Below are 15779 nucleotides of genomic sequence, written 5' to 3'. Positions count from 1 at the left end.
TTCCTGTCAGCAGGGGAAATGCTTTTCTTCGGTTCATACACTGTATGAACCGAGGATCAGTGTTTCCCCTAGTGAGGCCACCCCCCCCCCCCCACAGTAAGAACACACCCAGGCATACTTAACCCCTTCCCCGCCCCCTAGTGTTAACCCCTTCACTGCCAGTGGCATTTTTATAGTAATCTAATGCATTTTTATAGCTGTACCTCCACTTCTCATCACTTTCATTTCCCCTCCCCCTTTCTTCCCCTCTCTGTTTCCCCTCCTTTGATAAGCGCGGTAATATCCATTTTTCCACTATTTATAGCACTGATCGCTATAAAAATGCCAATGGTCCCAAAAATGTGTCAAAAATGTCCGAAGTGTCCGCCATATTGTCGCAATACCAAAAAAAAAATCGCTGATCGCCGCCATTACTAGTAAAAAAAATATTAATAAAAATGCCATAAAAATACCCCCTATTTTGTAAACGCTATAACTTTTGCGCAAACCAATCAATAAACGCTTATTGCGATTTTTTTTTACGAAAAATATGTAGAAGAATACGTATCGGCCTAAACTGAGGAAAAAAAATGTTTTTTTATATATTTTTGGGGGATATTTATTACAGCAAAAAGTAAAAAATATTCATTTTTTTCAAAATTGTCGTTCTATTTTTGTTTATAGCGCAAAAAATAAAAACCGCAGAGGTGATCAAATACCACCAAAAGAAAGCTCTATTTGTGGGAAAAAAAGGACGCCAATTTTGTTTGGGAGCCACGTCGCACGACCGCGCAATTGTCTGTTAAAGCGACGCAGTCCCGAATCGCAAAAAGTACTCTGGTCTTTGGGCAGCAATATGGTCCGGGGGGTAAGTGGTTAAGCAAACTTTTTTTTTTTTCGTTTTGGATAGAATATGTAAAGCTTACAATCTGTCCGATTGTATTGCTGTTGTTACTATTGGTGACTATTGTTCCTGAGTGTTGAAATCCCACATTGCTATTGAAATCTAACCTACAAGACAGCTTGCAATAGCAGCTATTACACATCACTATTGTTTAAAAACTTAAAAAAAAAAAAGACACAGGTTTGCTTTTACTGAAATGCTCATTCGTAATGTTTCATGAGAATATAATAAATGATTCGCACTCTTGCACTGTAACTTCAAGTTTAAACTCCACCCAGGAAACTATCTGCACGTCACCATTTTCTCCTCTTGTCTGCATTTTATTCAATGTTCCGACTTCCTCGCAAAATCAAAAAACTGTTTGTAAAACTGGCTTCCTCCCAAACTGCCCCTTATTTATGCATTAGAGTGGTAGGAACATTAGGTTGTGAGCTCTTTCCGGGGACAATTACTAATGCCAATGGATCTATACACTGTACTGTGCTACGTTATATGAAAAGCTCATTTGGCTGTACTTCTGTGGATCACAGGGGTGCAGTTCGTTCTGCACTCCTGTGACCCATTTTCAGCAGACAGCGGGCTACAGCCCACTGTTGGCTGACATCACGGAGCCGGTCTAGGCTCAGGCAAAATTGTGACAATGAAGTTGGGATCCGCCCACATACCTAGACTGTCACCCGGCTCAGCTTCTCAGCAAGCGGCTAAGAGCCAGAGCCTGCTGCTTCCACCCCCTTCACAGCCCAGTGCTCCAGTAAGCGAAGGGGGCAGAGCAGACAGTGATTACCGACAATCACCAGCTCTCTGCTCAGGGAGCCCTGAGAACCGAGCGATCGTCTGTGTTTGATTAATCGGTTCTCAGCCTTAAGATGGCCATCCTCGTATTAAAAACGTCCGTAACTGGTCGTTTTCGTAAAGATCGTTCAACATTCATGCTGTTAGTGGACCCAACTTTACAGACGATTTCAATCGTGGGTCTGGCTAATGTCGATTAAATCGGAAGCAAAAACTGTTACCGTTTCAACTAAAGTGTATACGTGTTATCGAACGATCACTATGATCATGGAAACAATCATGTAAACAAGTTTATTCTATCAGTTAATGGAAAATTTGGTTTTGACCAACGAATAATCGCTCAGTCTGCTAACGGACACAATTCTATATGTGTATGGCCAGCATTTGAGCCAACGGGAGACCGATGCTGTATCCACATAGCCAAGTATGATTCTGGGGAAAAAAATACTTCTCTTTTAAAACAGCAAAAAGGCTCCACTTACCTGGTTGTCATATCTCAGAGACTGCGTTCCAACCAAAAATCTGATGGCATCTGTTTCTGCTGTTTGAGCGGAGAGGGCTCGGGCCTAAATGAAAGAAATGTGTATTAAAACACAAAAACTGACCAACCATGAAAACCAGTTTTAACCACTTGAATACCATGCACTTTCACCCCCTTCCTGCCTAGTCCAATTATCAGCTTTCAGTGCTCCCACACTTTAAATGACAATTACACGGTAATGCTAAAACTATACCCAATCAAAAGTTTTATTTATTTTTTCACACAAATAGAGCATTCTTTTGGTGGCATTTAATCACCACTGCGTTTTTTATTTTATTTTTAGTTTCTATTATAAAATTTAGCAAATAACTAATTTATGTTCATAAATTTGGGCTACAATTTATACTGCTACATACAGTGCCTTGCGAAAGTATTCGGCCCCCTTGAACTTGGGACACAATCATGAAGTGGAACAAAATTTATTGGATATTTCAAACTTTTTTAACAAATAAAAAACAGAAAAATTGGGCGTGCAAACTTATTCAGCCCCTTTACTTTCAGTGCAGCAAACTCTCTCCAGAAGTTCAGTGAGGATCTATGAATGATCCAATGTTGACCTAAATGACTAAAGATGATAAATAGAATCTACCTGTGTGTAATCAAGTCTCCGTATAAATGCACCTGCACTGTGATAGTCTGAGAGGTCCGTTTAAAGCGCAGAGAGCATCATGAAGAACAAGGAACACACCAGGCAGGTCCGAGATACTGTTGTGGAGAAGTTTAAAGCCGGATTTGGATACAAAAAGATTTCCCAAGCTTTAAACATCCCAAGGAGCACTGTGCAAGCCATAATATTGAAATGGAAGGAGTATCAGACCACTGCAAATCTACGAAGACCTGTCCGTCCCTCTAAACTTTCAGCTCATACAAGGCGAAGACTGATCAGAGATGCAGCCAAGAGGCCCATGATCACTCTGGATGAACTGCAGAGATCTACAGCTGAGGTGGGAGACTCTGTCCATAGGACAACAATCAGTCGTATACTGCACAAATCTGGCCTTTATGGAAGAGTGGCAAGAAGAAAGACATTTCTTTAAGATATCCATAAAAAGTGTTGTTTAAAGTTTGCCACAAGCCACCTGGGAGACACACCAAACATGTGGAAGAAGGTGCTCTGGTCAGACGAAACCAAAATCAAACTTTTTGGCAACAGTGTAAAACAGTATGTTTGGCGTAAAAGCAACATAGCTCATCACCCTGAACATACCTTCCCCACTGTCAAACATGTTGGTGGCAGCATCATGGTTTGGGCTTGCTTTTCTTCAGCAGGGACAGGGAAGATGGTTAAAAATGATGGGAAGGTGGATGGAGCCAAATACAGGACCATTCTGGAAGAAAACTTGATGGAGTCTGCAAATGACCTGAGACTGGGACGGAGATTTGTCTTCCAACAAGACAATGATCCAAAACATAAAGCAAAATATACAAATGGAATGGTTCACAAATAAACATATCCAGGTGTTACAATGGCCAAGTCAAAGTCCAGACCTGAATCCAATCGAGAATCTGTGGAAAGAACTGAAAACTGCTGTTCTCAAACGCTCTCCATCCAACCTCACTGAGCTCGAGCTGTTTTGCAAGGAGGAATGGGCAAAAATTTCAGTCTCTCGATGTGCAAAACTGATAGAGACATACCCCAAGCGACTTACAGCTGTAATCGCAGCAAAAGGTGGCGCTACAAAGTATTAACTTAAGGGGCTGAATATTTTTGCTTGCCCAATTTTTCAGTTTTTTATTTGTTAAAAATGTTTGAAATATCCAATAAATTTCGTTTCACTTCAAGATTGTGTCCCACTTGTTGATTCTTCAAAAAAAAAATAGTTTTATATCTTTATGTTTGAAGCCTGAAATGTGGCAAACGGTCGCAAAGTTCAAGGGGGCCTGAATACTTTCGCAAGGCACTGTATCTTTGGTAAAAATACCTAAATTAGTGAATTTTTTTTGGTCTGTGTGAAAGTTCTAGAGTCTACAAGCTATGGTGCCAATCAATAAAAATTGATCACACCTGATGTACTGATACCCCAGATGATGTATTTTTAGACGAAACACGTCTGGACGAGCCCTGCTGATGTCATTGCGTTACCCACAACTTTATATTTTCAAGCGCTTGATCCACTTTCCAAATGGGAATGTTTCCAATTTTATTCACATTTCTATGTTTATACGGATTCACACTATGTGGAATATTTTCTTTTTTGGTCATGCTATTTTAAAACGTTTGGGAGGATTTGGTCTGACAAGTTGGCTGCTTTGGAGGACTGCTTCTCTGAAATCTCTTGACCAATTGGACAAGCTTCCATTTTGATCTGGAGCCCAGATATGGAGGTCCCATACATTGGTGTTTACACCATATGCCTTGTTTAAAGCGGAGGTTCACCCTAAAACAATTATATACCATTCCAACCAGCATACTGCCGACATGTACAGTATGCTGTTTTTTTGTTTTTTTTTGCTGTACATACCGTTTTATCGTTCTTTTTCTTTTCTGACTCCCGCAGGGAATAGGCGTTCCTATGAAGAGGCGTAGATGATTGACATACGGCTAAGGCGCGTCACGCGTTCCGAAAATAGTCGAACTGGGACTCGGCTATATACCGTGCCTGCGCACAGACTAGGAGCTGACTGCGCAGACGCCGTATAGAGCCGAGTCCCAGTCCGGCTATTTTCGGAACGCGTGACGCGCCTTAGCCGCACGTCAATCATCTACGCCTCTTCATAGGAACATTCCCCGCGGGAGTCAGAAAAGAAAAAGATTGATAAAAACGTTATGTACAGCACAAAAAAAAAAAACAGCATACTGCACATGCCGGCAGTATGCTGGTTGGAATGGTATATAAAATTGTTTTAGGGTGAACCTCCGCTTTAAGTCCTTTTACTCCAGTAAGCCTCCGCACTACACGGTGGTGGTTTTATTGTCTTCACTTCAACACTGATGCCATGTGGAATCCCCTTTTTGGCTATATAATCCTTTTTCCACTGTTTATCCAAGGACTGTTGTATTCATGGTTTAAAAAACTTTTATATGATGGAACATTTAGTTTGGGTGTGAATTCCACATCACTTTTCATTGTATTTATTAATTTTGTGGTAATTTCACATTATATGTTAGATTGTATACATATGAATTTGTATCATCATGAATGTTTGAGCGCTGCACAAAATTAAATTATTCACATATTTCCTGAGGTCCTAACATGTCAGGACAGTACAAATACCCCCAGATGACCCCTTTTTGGAAACTAGACAGTCCAAGGTATTTAGTAAGAGGCATGGGGAGTTTTTTGAAGTTGTAATTTTTTCCCACAATTCCTTGGAAAGTCAAGAAATTATTTATTTATTTTACACAAAATTGTCATAACAAGTTATTTCTCACACATGGCATAGGCATACTTGCAATGACACCCCAAAACCCATTCTGCAACTACTGAGTATGGCGATACCACATGTGTGCGACTTTTACACAGCCTGGAAACATACAGAGGCCAAACATGCAGGGAGATGTTCTAGGAGCATAAATTACACATCTAATTTCCTGATGACTTATCATACATTTGAAGGCCCTGGAGCACCAGGACAATGAAAAAAAACACACACAAAATTACCACATTTTGGAAACAAAACACCCCAGCAATTCTATAAGACATTATGAGTCTTTTGAACGTGCCATTTTATTCCACAAGTTTTTGGAAAATTAAAAAACTTTTTTTTTACACAAAGTTGTCCATTTATATAATATTTCTAACAGCATATACAAACCCCCCCAAAATACATTCTGCTACACCGGAATGTTCCTGCCAGCGTCATATTACTATACAACAGTAGGGAACTAGTTAAGTTAAATTATATTGCTTATATTGGATACATATGCAAGCTTACTATACAGGAATAATGATGTGTGAAGAGAAGTAGCCAATCAGACAAGTTTCAAGTCGGGAGCAATAAATGTAATCAGTTTTAGTTATAATGCTTTGCAATATTTAAAAGTGGTTCTAAAAAGGTAGAAGGTTTATCTTAAAGCATTCTATGCATTAGGATAAAAAGCCTTCTGTGTTCAGCAGCCCCCCAATAATTACGTGAGCCCCATCTCTGTCCAGCGACATCCACGACTGTCTGGCCATCCAGGACTCTCCCTACAATTGGCTGGGACACAGGAATGGCGCCATTGGCTCCCGCTGCTGTCAATTGAAGTCAGTTAGTCAATGAGGTGAGAGAGGGAACGGGCCGAAAAGCGGCTCCGTGTCTAAATTGACACGGAACTGCCGTTGACCCAGGTGCCCCCATAGCAAGCTGCTTGCTGCAGGGGCACTGAACAGGAGGGAGGGACCAGGAATGCCGACAAGGGACCGGAGAGGAGGAGGATCTGAGCTGCCTTGAGCATAGAGCAGGTAAGTACAACACGTTTGTTATTTTTTTATAGAAAAAAAATTAAAATACTTTAGTATCACTTTATTAAGTAACTAATTTTGTTAAGGAAAAACAAAAAAAACACAATCCACTTGGGGTGATCAATGTACATTTCAGGGATTTTAACAAACATTGTAGCAGATTCCCACCTTTTATTGCTCAGACAAAATACCCTTTTTCACAATTAAAGCGGAGTTCCGGCCACAATTTCACTTTTTAAATATAAATACCCCTGTAATACACAAGCTTAATGTATTCTAGTAAAGTTAGTCTGTAAACTAAGGTCCGTTTTTTTAGGTTGTTACAGCATTTAGACACTTTATAAAATAGAAATTGACTGGGGCCATCTTAAGTGTGTGCAGCCAGACTGTATGACTTCCTGGATTTCAGCCTTGCAGATCTCGCACATGCTCAGTGCTGCACAAGCAGTGTCAGATCAGGTTTCAGCACCTGTGCTGTCCAAGTCACATGATTCTTTGAGACTGGGGAATGCACAGACTCCCGGAAAGTTACACCCACTACATTCCCAGGAGTCTGTGCGGTGTAGGTTAGGAAGCTTAAGCACCTAGGTGCAGGAAGTGGGAAGATTAACTATTCTGCCTAGCAACAACACTTTGAAGGCATCTAAAAAAAAAAAAAAAAAAATTTCATAAAGGACTAATGACATTTTTTTAAAACTACTGATGTAATGTTATATTTATGGGTGGAACTCCACTTTAACTCTGCAGACTCTGAATGGCAATCTGAATCTAAATGAGAGGGACTGGTTCACTCTCAGTGTTCTAATGAAAAAAGCTGCAGGGTCTGCATCCCTTTTAAAATTATTTATACACATTGTATGGCCAGGCAGTTTTAGACTGATGGGAAGACTCAGTTAACAACCCCAGCACTCAATAGACATGTGCACAATGAAATATTTTGTTTCGGAATTTCGTTTTAGTCGAAAAATACATTTATTTTGTTACTCCCGAAATTCGTTATTATTTATTTAGTTTTTCGTAAAAAAAATGCATTCGTCCGAAAATCCTAATTATTTAAGGTTGAATCTGTCATTGGAGGCTTATGGTGTCTGTCGAATGTTCTAAGAAGATTCTACAAAATATAAAAAAAAAAAAAAAAAAAAGACGTTTCGACAGAGCAACGGAACTGTACGACGCCGCAATCGTACATTTCCGGTCGAATGTTCCGCCTACAAGCTATAGAAGAATTCTAATGTTGTATGACTAATAATAATTATATTTATGAATTATTATTTCTAGTCAGCCAACATTAGAATTATTCTATAGCCTATGGGCAGAGCATTTCACCATAAATTTCCGCTTGCTGCGATTGTATGTTTTTAGCTACTTCGTCGAATCTTCATGTCTCTATAATGTCGAATCTTTTCTCTCTACTTTTCTCTCAATTTCGAATCTTCTTCAGGTCTCTATAATGTTGAATCTTTTCTCTCTATGTCAAATCTTTTCTCTTTATGTAGAATAATATTGGACTACTAGAGTTAAGGTTAGGCACATTCGACCGCAACAAAAATGAAAATAAAGCATTTGTTTATATCGGATCTTTCGGTTTTCGTTTTCTGCGCTTTCGTTATCGTTTGTTAAAACGATAACGAAAATACCTGAAATTCGGACGAAAATGCATTCGGACGAAAACGAATGCACATGTCTAGCACTCAACAGCACTGTGGTAATTTAATGAGAACTACAAACCGACATCCACAAAGAATGTCGATACTTGTAGTTCAGAACTCTGTGGAGTAATGACACAGCTGTGTGGGCAGAGTCATACACTTTCCAAAGGGTGGCAACTTCTCCCCATACTGTTGTCCCAGGGGGAGAGGGGTGATCAACGAGCAGCTGCAGCAGTGGGAACATGTTACATGTTTCACCCTAAAAACTTGTGGACCATGTAACATGTTCCCAAAAGTGGACTTATCCTTTAAATTGTTTGATAATTTTTAGACGCAGTTTTTCACAGATTGGTAAACCTCTGCACATCCTCTCTAAGATGCTCTTTTTTATACCCAATCATGCTATTGACCAATTGCCAATAATTCTAATTAGTGCAAAATGTTCCTCCAGCTCTTTCTTCTTTGATGATAATTTTATGTTTAACTTAACATTGGTAACAGGGCTGCTTTGACGGGCAATGTTTGACTAACATGGAGTGTACTGTCCAATATGATTGGTAAGATCACTAATTTGGTTAGTAAGGATGAGCTCCAGCGTGTTCGCATAGAACACGTGCAGAGCCCGCCAGGAAGTGTGCACGGCACTGCGCTAATAACAGTCAGGGAGACATTGCATGATCCCTGCAGCCGAGCATCGGGACAATGTTTCCCTGGCTGTGATTAGCACAGCGCCGTGCTCACTTCCTGGCGGGCTCTGCACGTGTTCTATGCGAACACGCCGGAGCTCATCCTTATTGGTTAGAGCAGAAGGATAGAACATAAACCAGTGCTACTTGTTATACATATTATTTTCCACATTTAGTCATTCTGATATATCTGCAGAAATCCAGAGGATCCAATCACATCTGACCTTTTATAACTATGAACACACCGTACTGCTAGAAGCTGATCTTTGATTGCTCGGTGCACAAGTAAACACACTCATTCCTACTGAGTATTCCCCATACACAGCATTTTCAGAAAATAAAATGCAATGGGAAATTCTTAATTGCCTGCAGTTGGAAAGGTTCTGTTAAAACTGATTAACCCCATTTTAATTGCCATTTCATGTAAATATATACAATTTGGCACCAACACAGAAGAAAGAAATGCTACATTACTGAAGTTATTTGTAAAATTATATAATTTTTTTTAAAGAAAAAAAGCAAATCATGAAATGCAGTATTTTCCATGTTCCCTGGAGAATTGCTTCCAATTTAAATGTTTTCCTTTGTGGTGTACATTTTTGTTTTAATTAAATACAATCACCAGCCCCCAACACCTCCTTCCTATTTTGCATGTATTGTCAACATAACACATGTATCTCTGCTAGAGCTGTGTATATAATTTAAAGGAAACAAGTAATGTTTTTGCATTAAACATGGCAGTGCTTGGAGTCCCCCTTTTAGCCAAGCTCATGTTGTATTTTGCAGTGCCTTTGCAATCAGTGCCCTTTCTGGTGGAAACAAGTGAATCGAAAAAAAAAGTGCAATTTAACAATCTGAAAAAGTTTTGGAAGGCGCATGCGCCAGCCTCCAAAGCAGCAGAGCCCCGGTCCGATCCTCAGCCCACAGACCAAGTTAACCCAGAAGACAACCAGGATGGCAGGAGGATCAGCAAGACGGGATCTATCCAAACATTTAGATCCTGGACCTGCGGCCGCGGCCTATTCCATGATGGCGCCCGCTACAATCCCATGAGGTAGAGAGCAGACGACGGTGTACTCCATAGCAGATCAGGACGCCTTGGTTGCCAGCACAAATGTACATACCAGCCACGCAGTAAGTACACACTTCCCCTCTGCGCTGTCACCAGCCTCCACTGAACCATTAAAGCGGAGGTTCACCCGTATATATTACTTTTTTCCCTTAGATGGATGCTCGTTTTGTCTAGGGGAATCGGCTAGATGTTTTAAAATATGAGCCGTACTTACCGTTTACGAGATGCATCTTCTCCGTCGCTTCCGGGTATGGGCTGCGGGACTGGGTGTTCCTATGTTGATTGACAGTCTTCCGAGAGGCTTCCGACGGTCGCATCCATCGCGTCACAATTTTCCGAAAGAAGCCGAACGTCGGCATAGAGCCGCACCGACATTCGGCTTCTTTCGGCTAATAGTGAAGCGATGGATGCGACCGTCGGAAGCCTCTCGGAAGACTGTCAATCAAGAAGGAACGCCCGCTCCCGAAGACCCATACCCGGAAGCCGACGGAGAAGATGCATCTCGAAAACGGTAAGTACGGCTCATATTTTAAAACAACTAGCCGATTCCTCTAGACAAAACGAGCAGGAATCTAAGGGGAAAAGATTAAACAATTAATAAATGGGTGAACTCCCGCTTTAAGTCGAGAGGATGGGCTGCTCCTCACTCCAATGGAGGACATGTCCACCAACCCTGAGGAGGATAGAGATCCGATTAGAAATCTCCTCTCTACACCTAACAAATTCTCCTCCATTATGTCAACTTTCTCTAAAATGCTCACTAGGGGCCTAGCCCAAACTGCACCGTCCAGGCTGATCTACATCGCTTAAGAGTCAGGATAGAGGCTATTAAGATTAAAGTTGACCAAAGATAAAACAGGACAAATCAGAACACTGCTAGGATACGAGAACAGCATGACCAGTTGGACACTGCAAACTCCAAAATAGATTAGATTAAGGAGATATAACTTCAGAATTAGGAGGCTCCCTGAATCATTTAAAGACGTTGATCAAATATTTAATTGTAATAACAAACAATAACTGAAGCAACGGCACGACACATGACGTCGACACATGCAGATACAGGGGGATATGCATTGCATACTAGCCCATTATGTAACACTTTCCTGCAAACTAATCCAGCGTTTTCCGCTGTGCAGGCTGTGTCCATCTTCTCGCCCCTCTTTCTTCTGTGGCCGCGGACTCCGGCCAATCACAGAGCCGGTAATGGCACAGTCTAACTGAAGCAACGGCATGACGTGCCATTGCTTCAGTGCCCATGTACTGATGATGTCAACACATGCAGATACAGGGGGATATCTCCTAAACCGTGCAGGTTTAGGAGATATCCAGGCTAGCTACAGGTAAGCGTTTTTATAGGCTTACCAGTAGCAAAATGTGGTTTGTAAGAATTTACAACCACTTTAAAGGCGCCAGTTTTCAAAAATGTTAAGTATTTAAAAATGCAGATCAAGTGCAGAGGAGAGGCTTATAGACCCACAATCTCTCTATAAAGAGTACCTGTCACTGCCTATTAATGTAACTGTTTTTAAATGTACAGAATATCGGCAGACAATATCGGCTATCAGCCTGAGAGGTTGCCAAAATATCGGTATCGTATCGGCGCTGAAAAAACGATATTGGTCGATCCCTACTCCAGACCGGACGCTAGCCCTTTTGAGAGTAGGCATTACCCATCTTTTCATGGCAGTCATATTATCAGTAGCTAGTAAATGGAAACAAAAATCAGCTCCCACCCTCATCGCAGCTGTTCAAATTCGTAATGATCATGCAAACCTTGAATTCACATTCCCCCAAAGCCCACCATACTCAGGGAATATTCAAGCAGCAATGGTCTCCTTCACTTCAATATCCTAACTGGTTACACTTCCACCTATATTGATGCATACCACTCTTCAGGACAACTAAGGAAATGAATGCTTAACACCTATAGTGCTGAAGCTTATTCAATAACTCCTGTGTCCTACCAGCTCTTCACATCTCCTTTCCTCTGTTCTTCATTTTCTTATGATCCCGTTTGTATTATACCTTGCATGATTTGATATGACATACAAACTACTACGATGTTGCCTTATACCACCAAACGCATGGTAGTCATACCTTCTTCAATACACAATGTGCAGCACTATCATAAAAGTGTAACACAATAATATGCATCTGTAAGCCTGTAAATGGCATGAGCGGCCATTCCTTCAGAGCACATGCGCAGATGACATCATCGACGCAGTATACGGTAAAGATCTCCTAAACTGTGCACGTTTACAGTACCTATAAATAAGCCTTATTCTAGGCTTGTCTATAGGTACAAACATTAGAGGGAAGTTTACAACCTTTTTAATGCTTGTGATTTTACTTTTTTCTTAATGCAGAATTTCTTTCCTTACTTTCTTATTAAAACCATATGGTCATATTTTGCATATTTCATCTTATCTAATGTCTCCAATTTATTTTGTACATCATTCTGTCTCAATTTTGTTATGGATAGGTTTATTTTCTATTTCTAATAAAAACCCATTGAAAACACAAATGTTGGGCTCCACTGGCTTCTAAGATCAATCGTAGTGATGTACTATGAGTGTATAAAGAGGAAGTTCATTTCTCAAGCACGGCCCTTTGGGCCCCTTCTGCTAATTTCATATTAGTAGAAGTTTGGTGAGCGTTGATTTGCGATTTTCAGACCGTACAAAACAAATGCCTTTTAAAAATACGTTTGGCATAACTACATGCAAAGCAGCTTCATTATTATCCCATTAAAGGGGTTGTAAAGGTACAATTTTTTTTAGCTTCCTTTACCTTAGTGCAGTCCTCCTTCACTTACCTCATCCTATGATTTTGCTTTTAAATGTCCTTATTTCTTCTGAGAAATCCTCACTTCCTGTTCTTCTGTCTGTAACTCCACACAGTAATACGAGGCTTTCTCTCTGGTGTGGAGTGTTGAGCTCACCCCCTCCCTTGGACTACAGGGGAGTCAGGACGCTCTCTATGGTGCAGATAGAGAAAGGAGCTATGTGTTAGTGGGTGTCCTGACTCTCCTGTAGTCCAAGGGAGGGGGCGAGCACGACACTACACACCAGGGAGAAAGCCTTGCATTACTGTGTGTAGTTACAGACAGAAGAACAGGAAGTGAGGATTTCTCAGAAGAAATAAGGACATTTAAAAGCAAAATCGAAGGATGAGGTAAGTGAAGGAGGACTGCACTAAGGTAAAGGAAGCCATTTAGGAAAAAAAATTGTACCTTTACAACCCCTTTAAAGAAGATGAGAATTTTGACATTTCATAAATTTCTGCGTCACGAATGTCAATTCTAGATTACGAACGGTAGTTTACAAGACCGAACTCTTTGATTCCGTGCATTCGTGTTTGTACTTTCGACTTTTGTGTGATGGATTTCTGTACCGACCATCTGAAAAACAGACATGGAGCCGTCGGTCGCCAAAAATTTACTAGCCTGTCATCCAACATTTGTTATTCGAAAATTGGAAAACAATTGTCGAAAAGAGTGTACCAACGGTAAGGCCTCCTACACACGGACGGAATGTCCGCTGAAATCGGTCCGCCGGACCGTTTTCAGCGGACATGTCCGCCCTGGGATTTCTGTCTGATGGTTGTACACACCATCAGACAGAAAAAGAGATTTTTAATACAGCTTACCTGTAAAATCTTTTTCTTGGAGTACATCACGGGACACAGAGCGGCATTCATTACTATATGGGTTATATGGAGTACCTTCAGGTGTAGACACTGGCAATCTCAAACAGGAAATGCCCCTCCCTATATAACCCCCTCCCACAGGAGGAGTACCTCAGTTTTGTAGCAAGCAGTATGCCTCCCAAAATGGTCCTCAAAAAAAGAGGGGTGGGAGCTCTGTGTCCCGTGATGTACTCCAAGAAAAAGATTTTACAGGTAAGCTGTATTAAAAATCTCTTTTTCTTTATCGTACATCACGGGACACAGAGCGGCATTCATTACTATATGGGATGTCCCAAAGCAATGCTTACAATGAGGGGAGGGAGAACATCTCCAAGACAAAAGGATTTAATTTAGAGATATACTCAAATCATAATAAATCCAACTTAGTTGAGAAAAATAAAAAATTTTAAATTTAACTCGAACAAGAGGAGCCCCCGGAATCCGAGGGTCTCAAACTGCAGCCTGCAGCACTGCCTGCCCGAAGGCAGTATCAGTATTCCTTCTTACGTCCAACTTGTAGAATTTTGTAAACGTGTGGACAGAAGACCAGGTTGCCGCCTTGCAAACTTGAGCCATAGAGATCTGGTGGTGTGCTGCCCAGGAGGCGCCCATGGCTCTAGTAGAATGAGCCTTTAATGATACTGGAGGAGGCAACCCTTTCAAGCCGTAGGCCTGAGTGATTAATTGCTTAATCCACCTAGAAATGGTGGACTTTGCAGCTGCCTGCCCCTTCTTGGGCCCATCCGGTAGAATGAACAGCACATCTGTCTTCCGGATCTTCTTTGTAGCTTTAAGATAGGCCTTCATGGCCCTGACAATATCCAAGGTATGCAGCAACCCTTCCTTTCTGGAAGTAGGTTTAGGGAAGAAGGATGGTAATACCAAATCCTGGTTCAAATGAAAACTGGATATGACCTTCGGAAGGAAGGAAGGATGAGGGCGGAGAACGACCCTGTCCTTATGAAAAACAAGATATGGTTCCTTACAGGATAAGGCTGCCAGCTCCGAAACTCTTCTTGCGGAAACTATGGCAACCAAAAATACTAACTTCCTTGTCAGTAGAACCAAAGGAATATCAGCCAACGGCTCAAACGGTTGTTTCTGTAAACTTTGACAGAACAAGATTTAAATCCCACGGACAAAGCGGGGATTTAACTGGAGGTCTAATACGTAAGACCCCTTGAAGGAAGGTCTTAACCAGCGAGTGGGTGGCCAGCGGCCGCTGAAACCACACTGACAGAGCAGAAATCTGTCCTTTGATTGTGCTTAATGCCAATCCTTTATCCACTCCTAGCTGGAGAAAACTTAATACTCTATCGATGGTAAATTTGCGAGAAAGCCATCGCTTGGACTCACACCAGCCTACATAGGCCTTCCAGACCCTGTAATAAATCACCCTAGAGACCGGTTTCCTGGCTCTGATTAGGGTAGAGATTACTTTCTGAGACAGACCTCTACCCCTGAGAATCAGGGATTCAGCTTCCAGGCCGTCAAATTTAGATGCCGTAAGGCAGGGTGGAGGATCGGACCTTGCGATAGCAGGTCTGGCCGTAGAGGAAGAGTCCAAGGGTCTCCCACTACCATCCTTAAGATTAGTGAGTACCATGCCCTTCTGGGCCATGCTGGAGCTACCAGGATGACTGGTATGTGCTCCACCCGGATCCTGCGCAGCAGGCAGGGTAGTAACTGGAGCGGGGGAAACGCATAAAGAAGTTTGAACTGATGCCAAGGGCAAACCAACGCATCGGTTCCGCAGGCCATCGGATCCCTTGAGCGGGACATGAACCTGTCTAGTTTCTTGTTGAGTCTCGATGCCATGATATCCACGTCCGGCACTCCCCATCTTTGGCAGAGTGCTTGAAAGACTAGTGGATGCAGAGACCATTCCCCCGGCCATAGAGTCTGGCGGCTTAAGAAGTCCGCCTGAAAGTTGTCCACTCCTGGAATGAATATTGCCGATATGCAGGGCACATGAGCCTCTGCCCATAGAAGAATCAAGCTCACCTCTCTCTGAGCGGTTTGACTCCTGGTTCCCCCTTGGTGATTTATGTGTGCCACGGCCGTGGCATTGTCTGATTGAA

At 41.7% G+C, this 15779-nt stretch overlaps 1 protein-coding gene across 1 annotated transcript in view; it reads right to left on the bottom strand.

The window, feature by feature from the left end:
- EIPR1 (EARP complex and GARP complex interacting protein 1) overlaps positions 1-15779 on the bottom strand; it is a 311377-nt gene that overhangs the window by 246902 nt on the left and 48696 nt on the right. The window contains exon 2 of the mRNA XM_040348665.1: positions 2158-2241. Coding sequence (XP_040204599.1) covers positions 2158-2241 — 84 coding nt within the window. The remainder of the gene's footprint in view (positions 1-2157; positions 2242-15779) is intronic.

The sequence above is a fragment of the Rana temporaria genome, chromosome 4 (assembly GCF_905171775.1).
Source record: "Rana temporaria chromosome 4, aRanTem1.1, whole genome shotgun sequence".
Lineage (NCBI taxonomy): Eukaryota > Metazoa > Chordata > Amphibia > Anura > Ranidae > Rana > Rana temporaria.
This window is presented reverse-complemented; position numbering and strand designations above follow the sequence as displayed.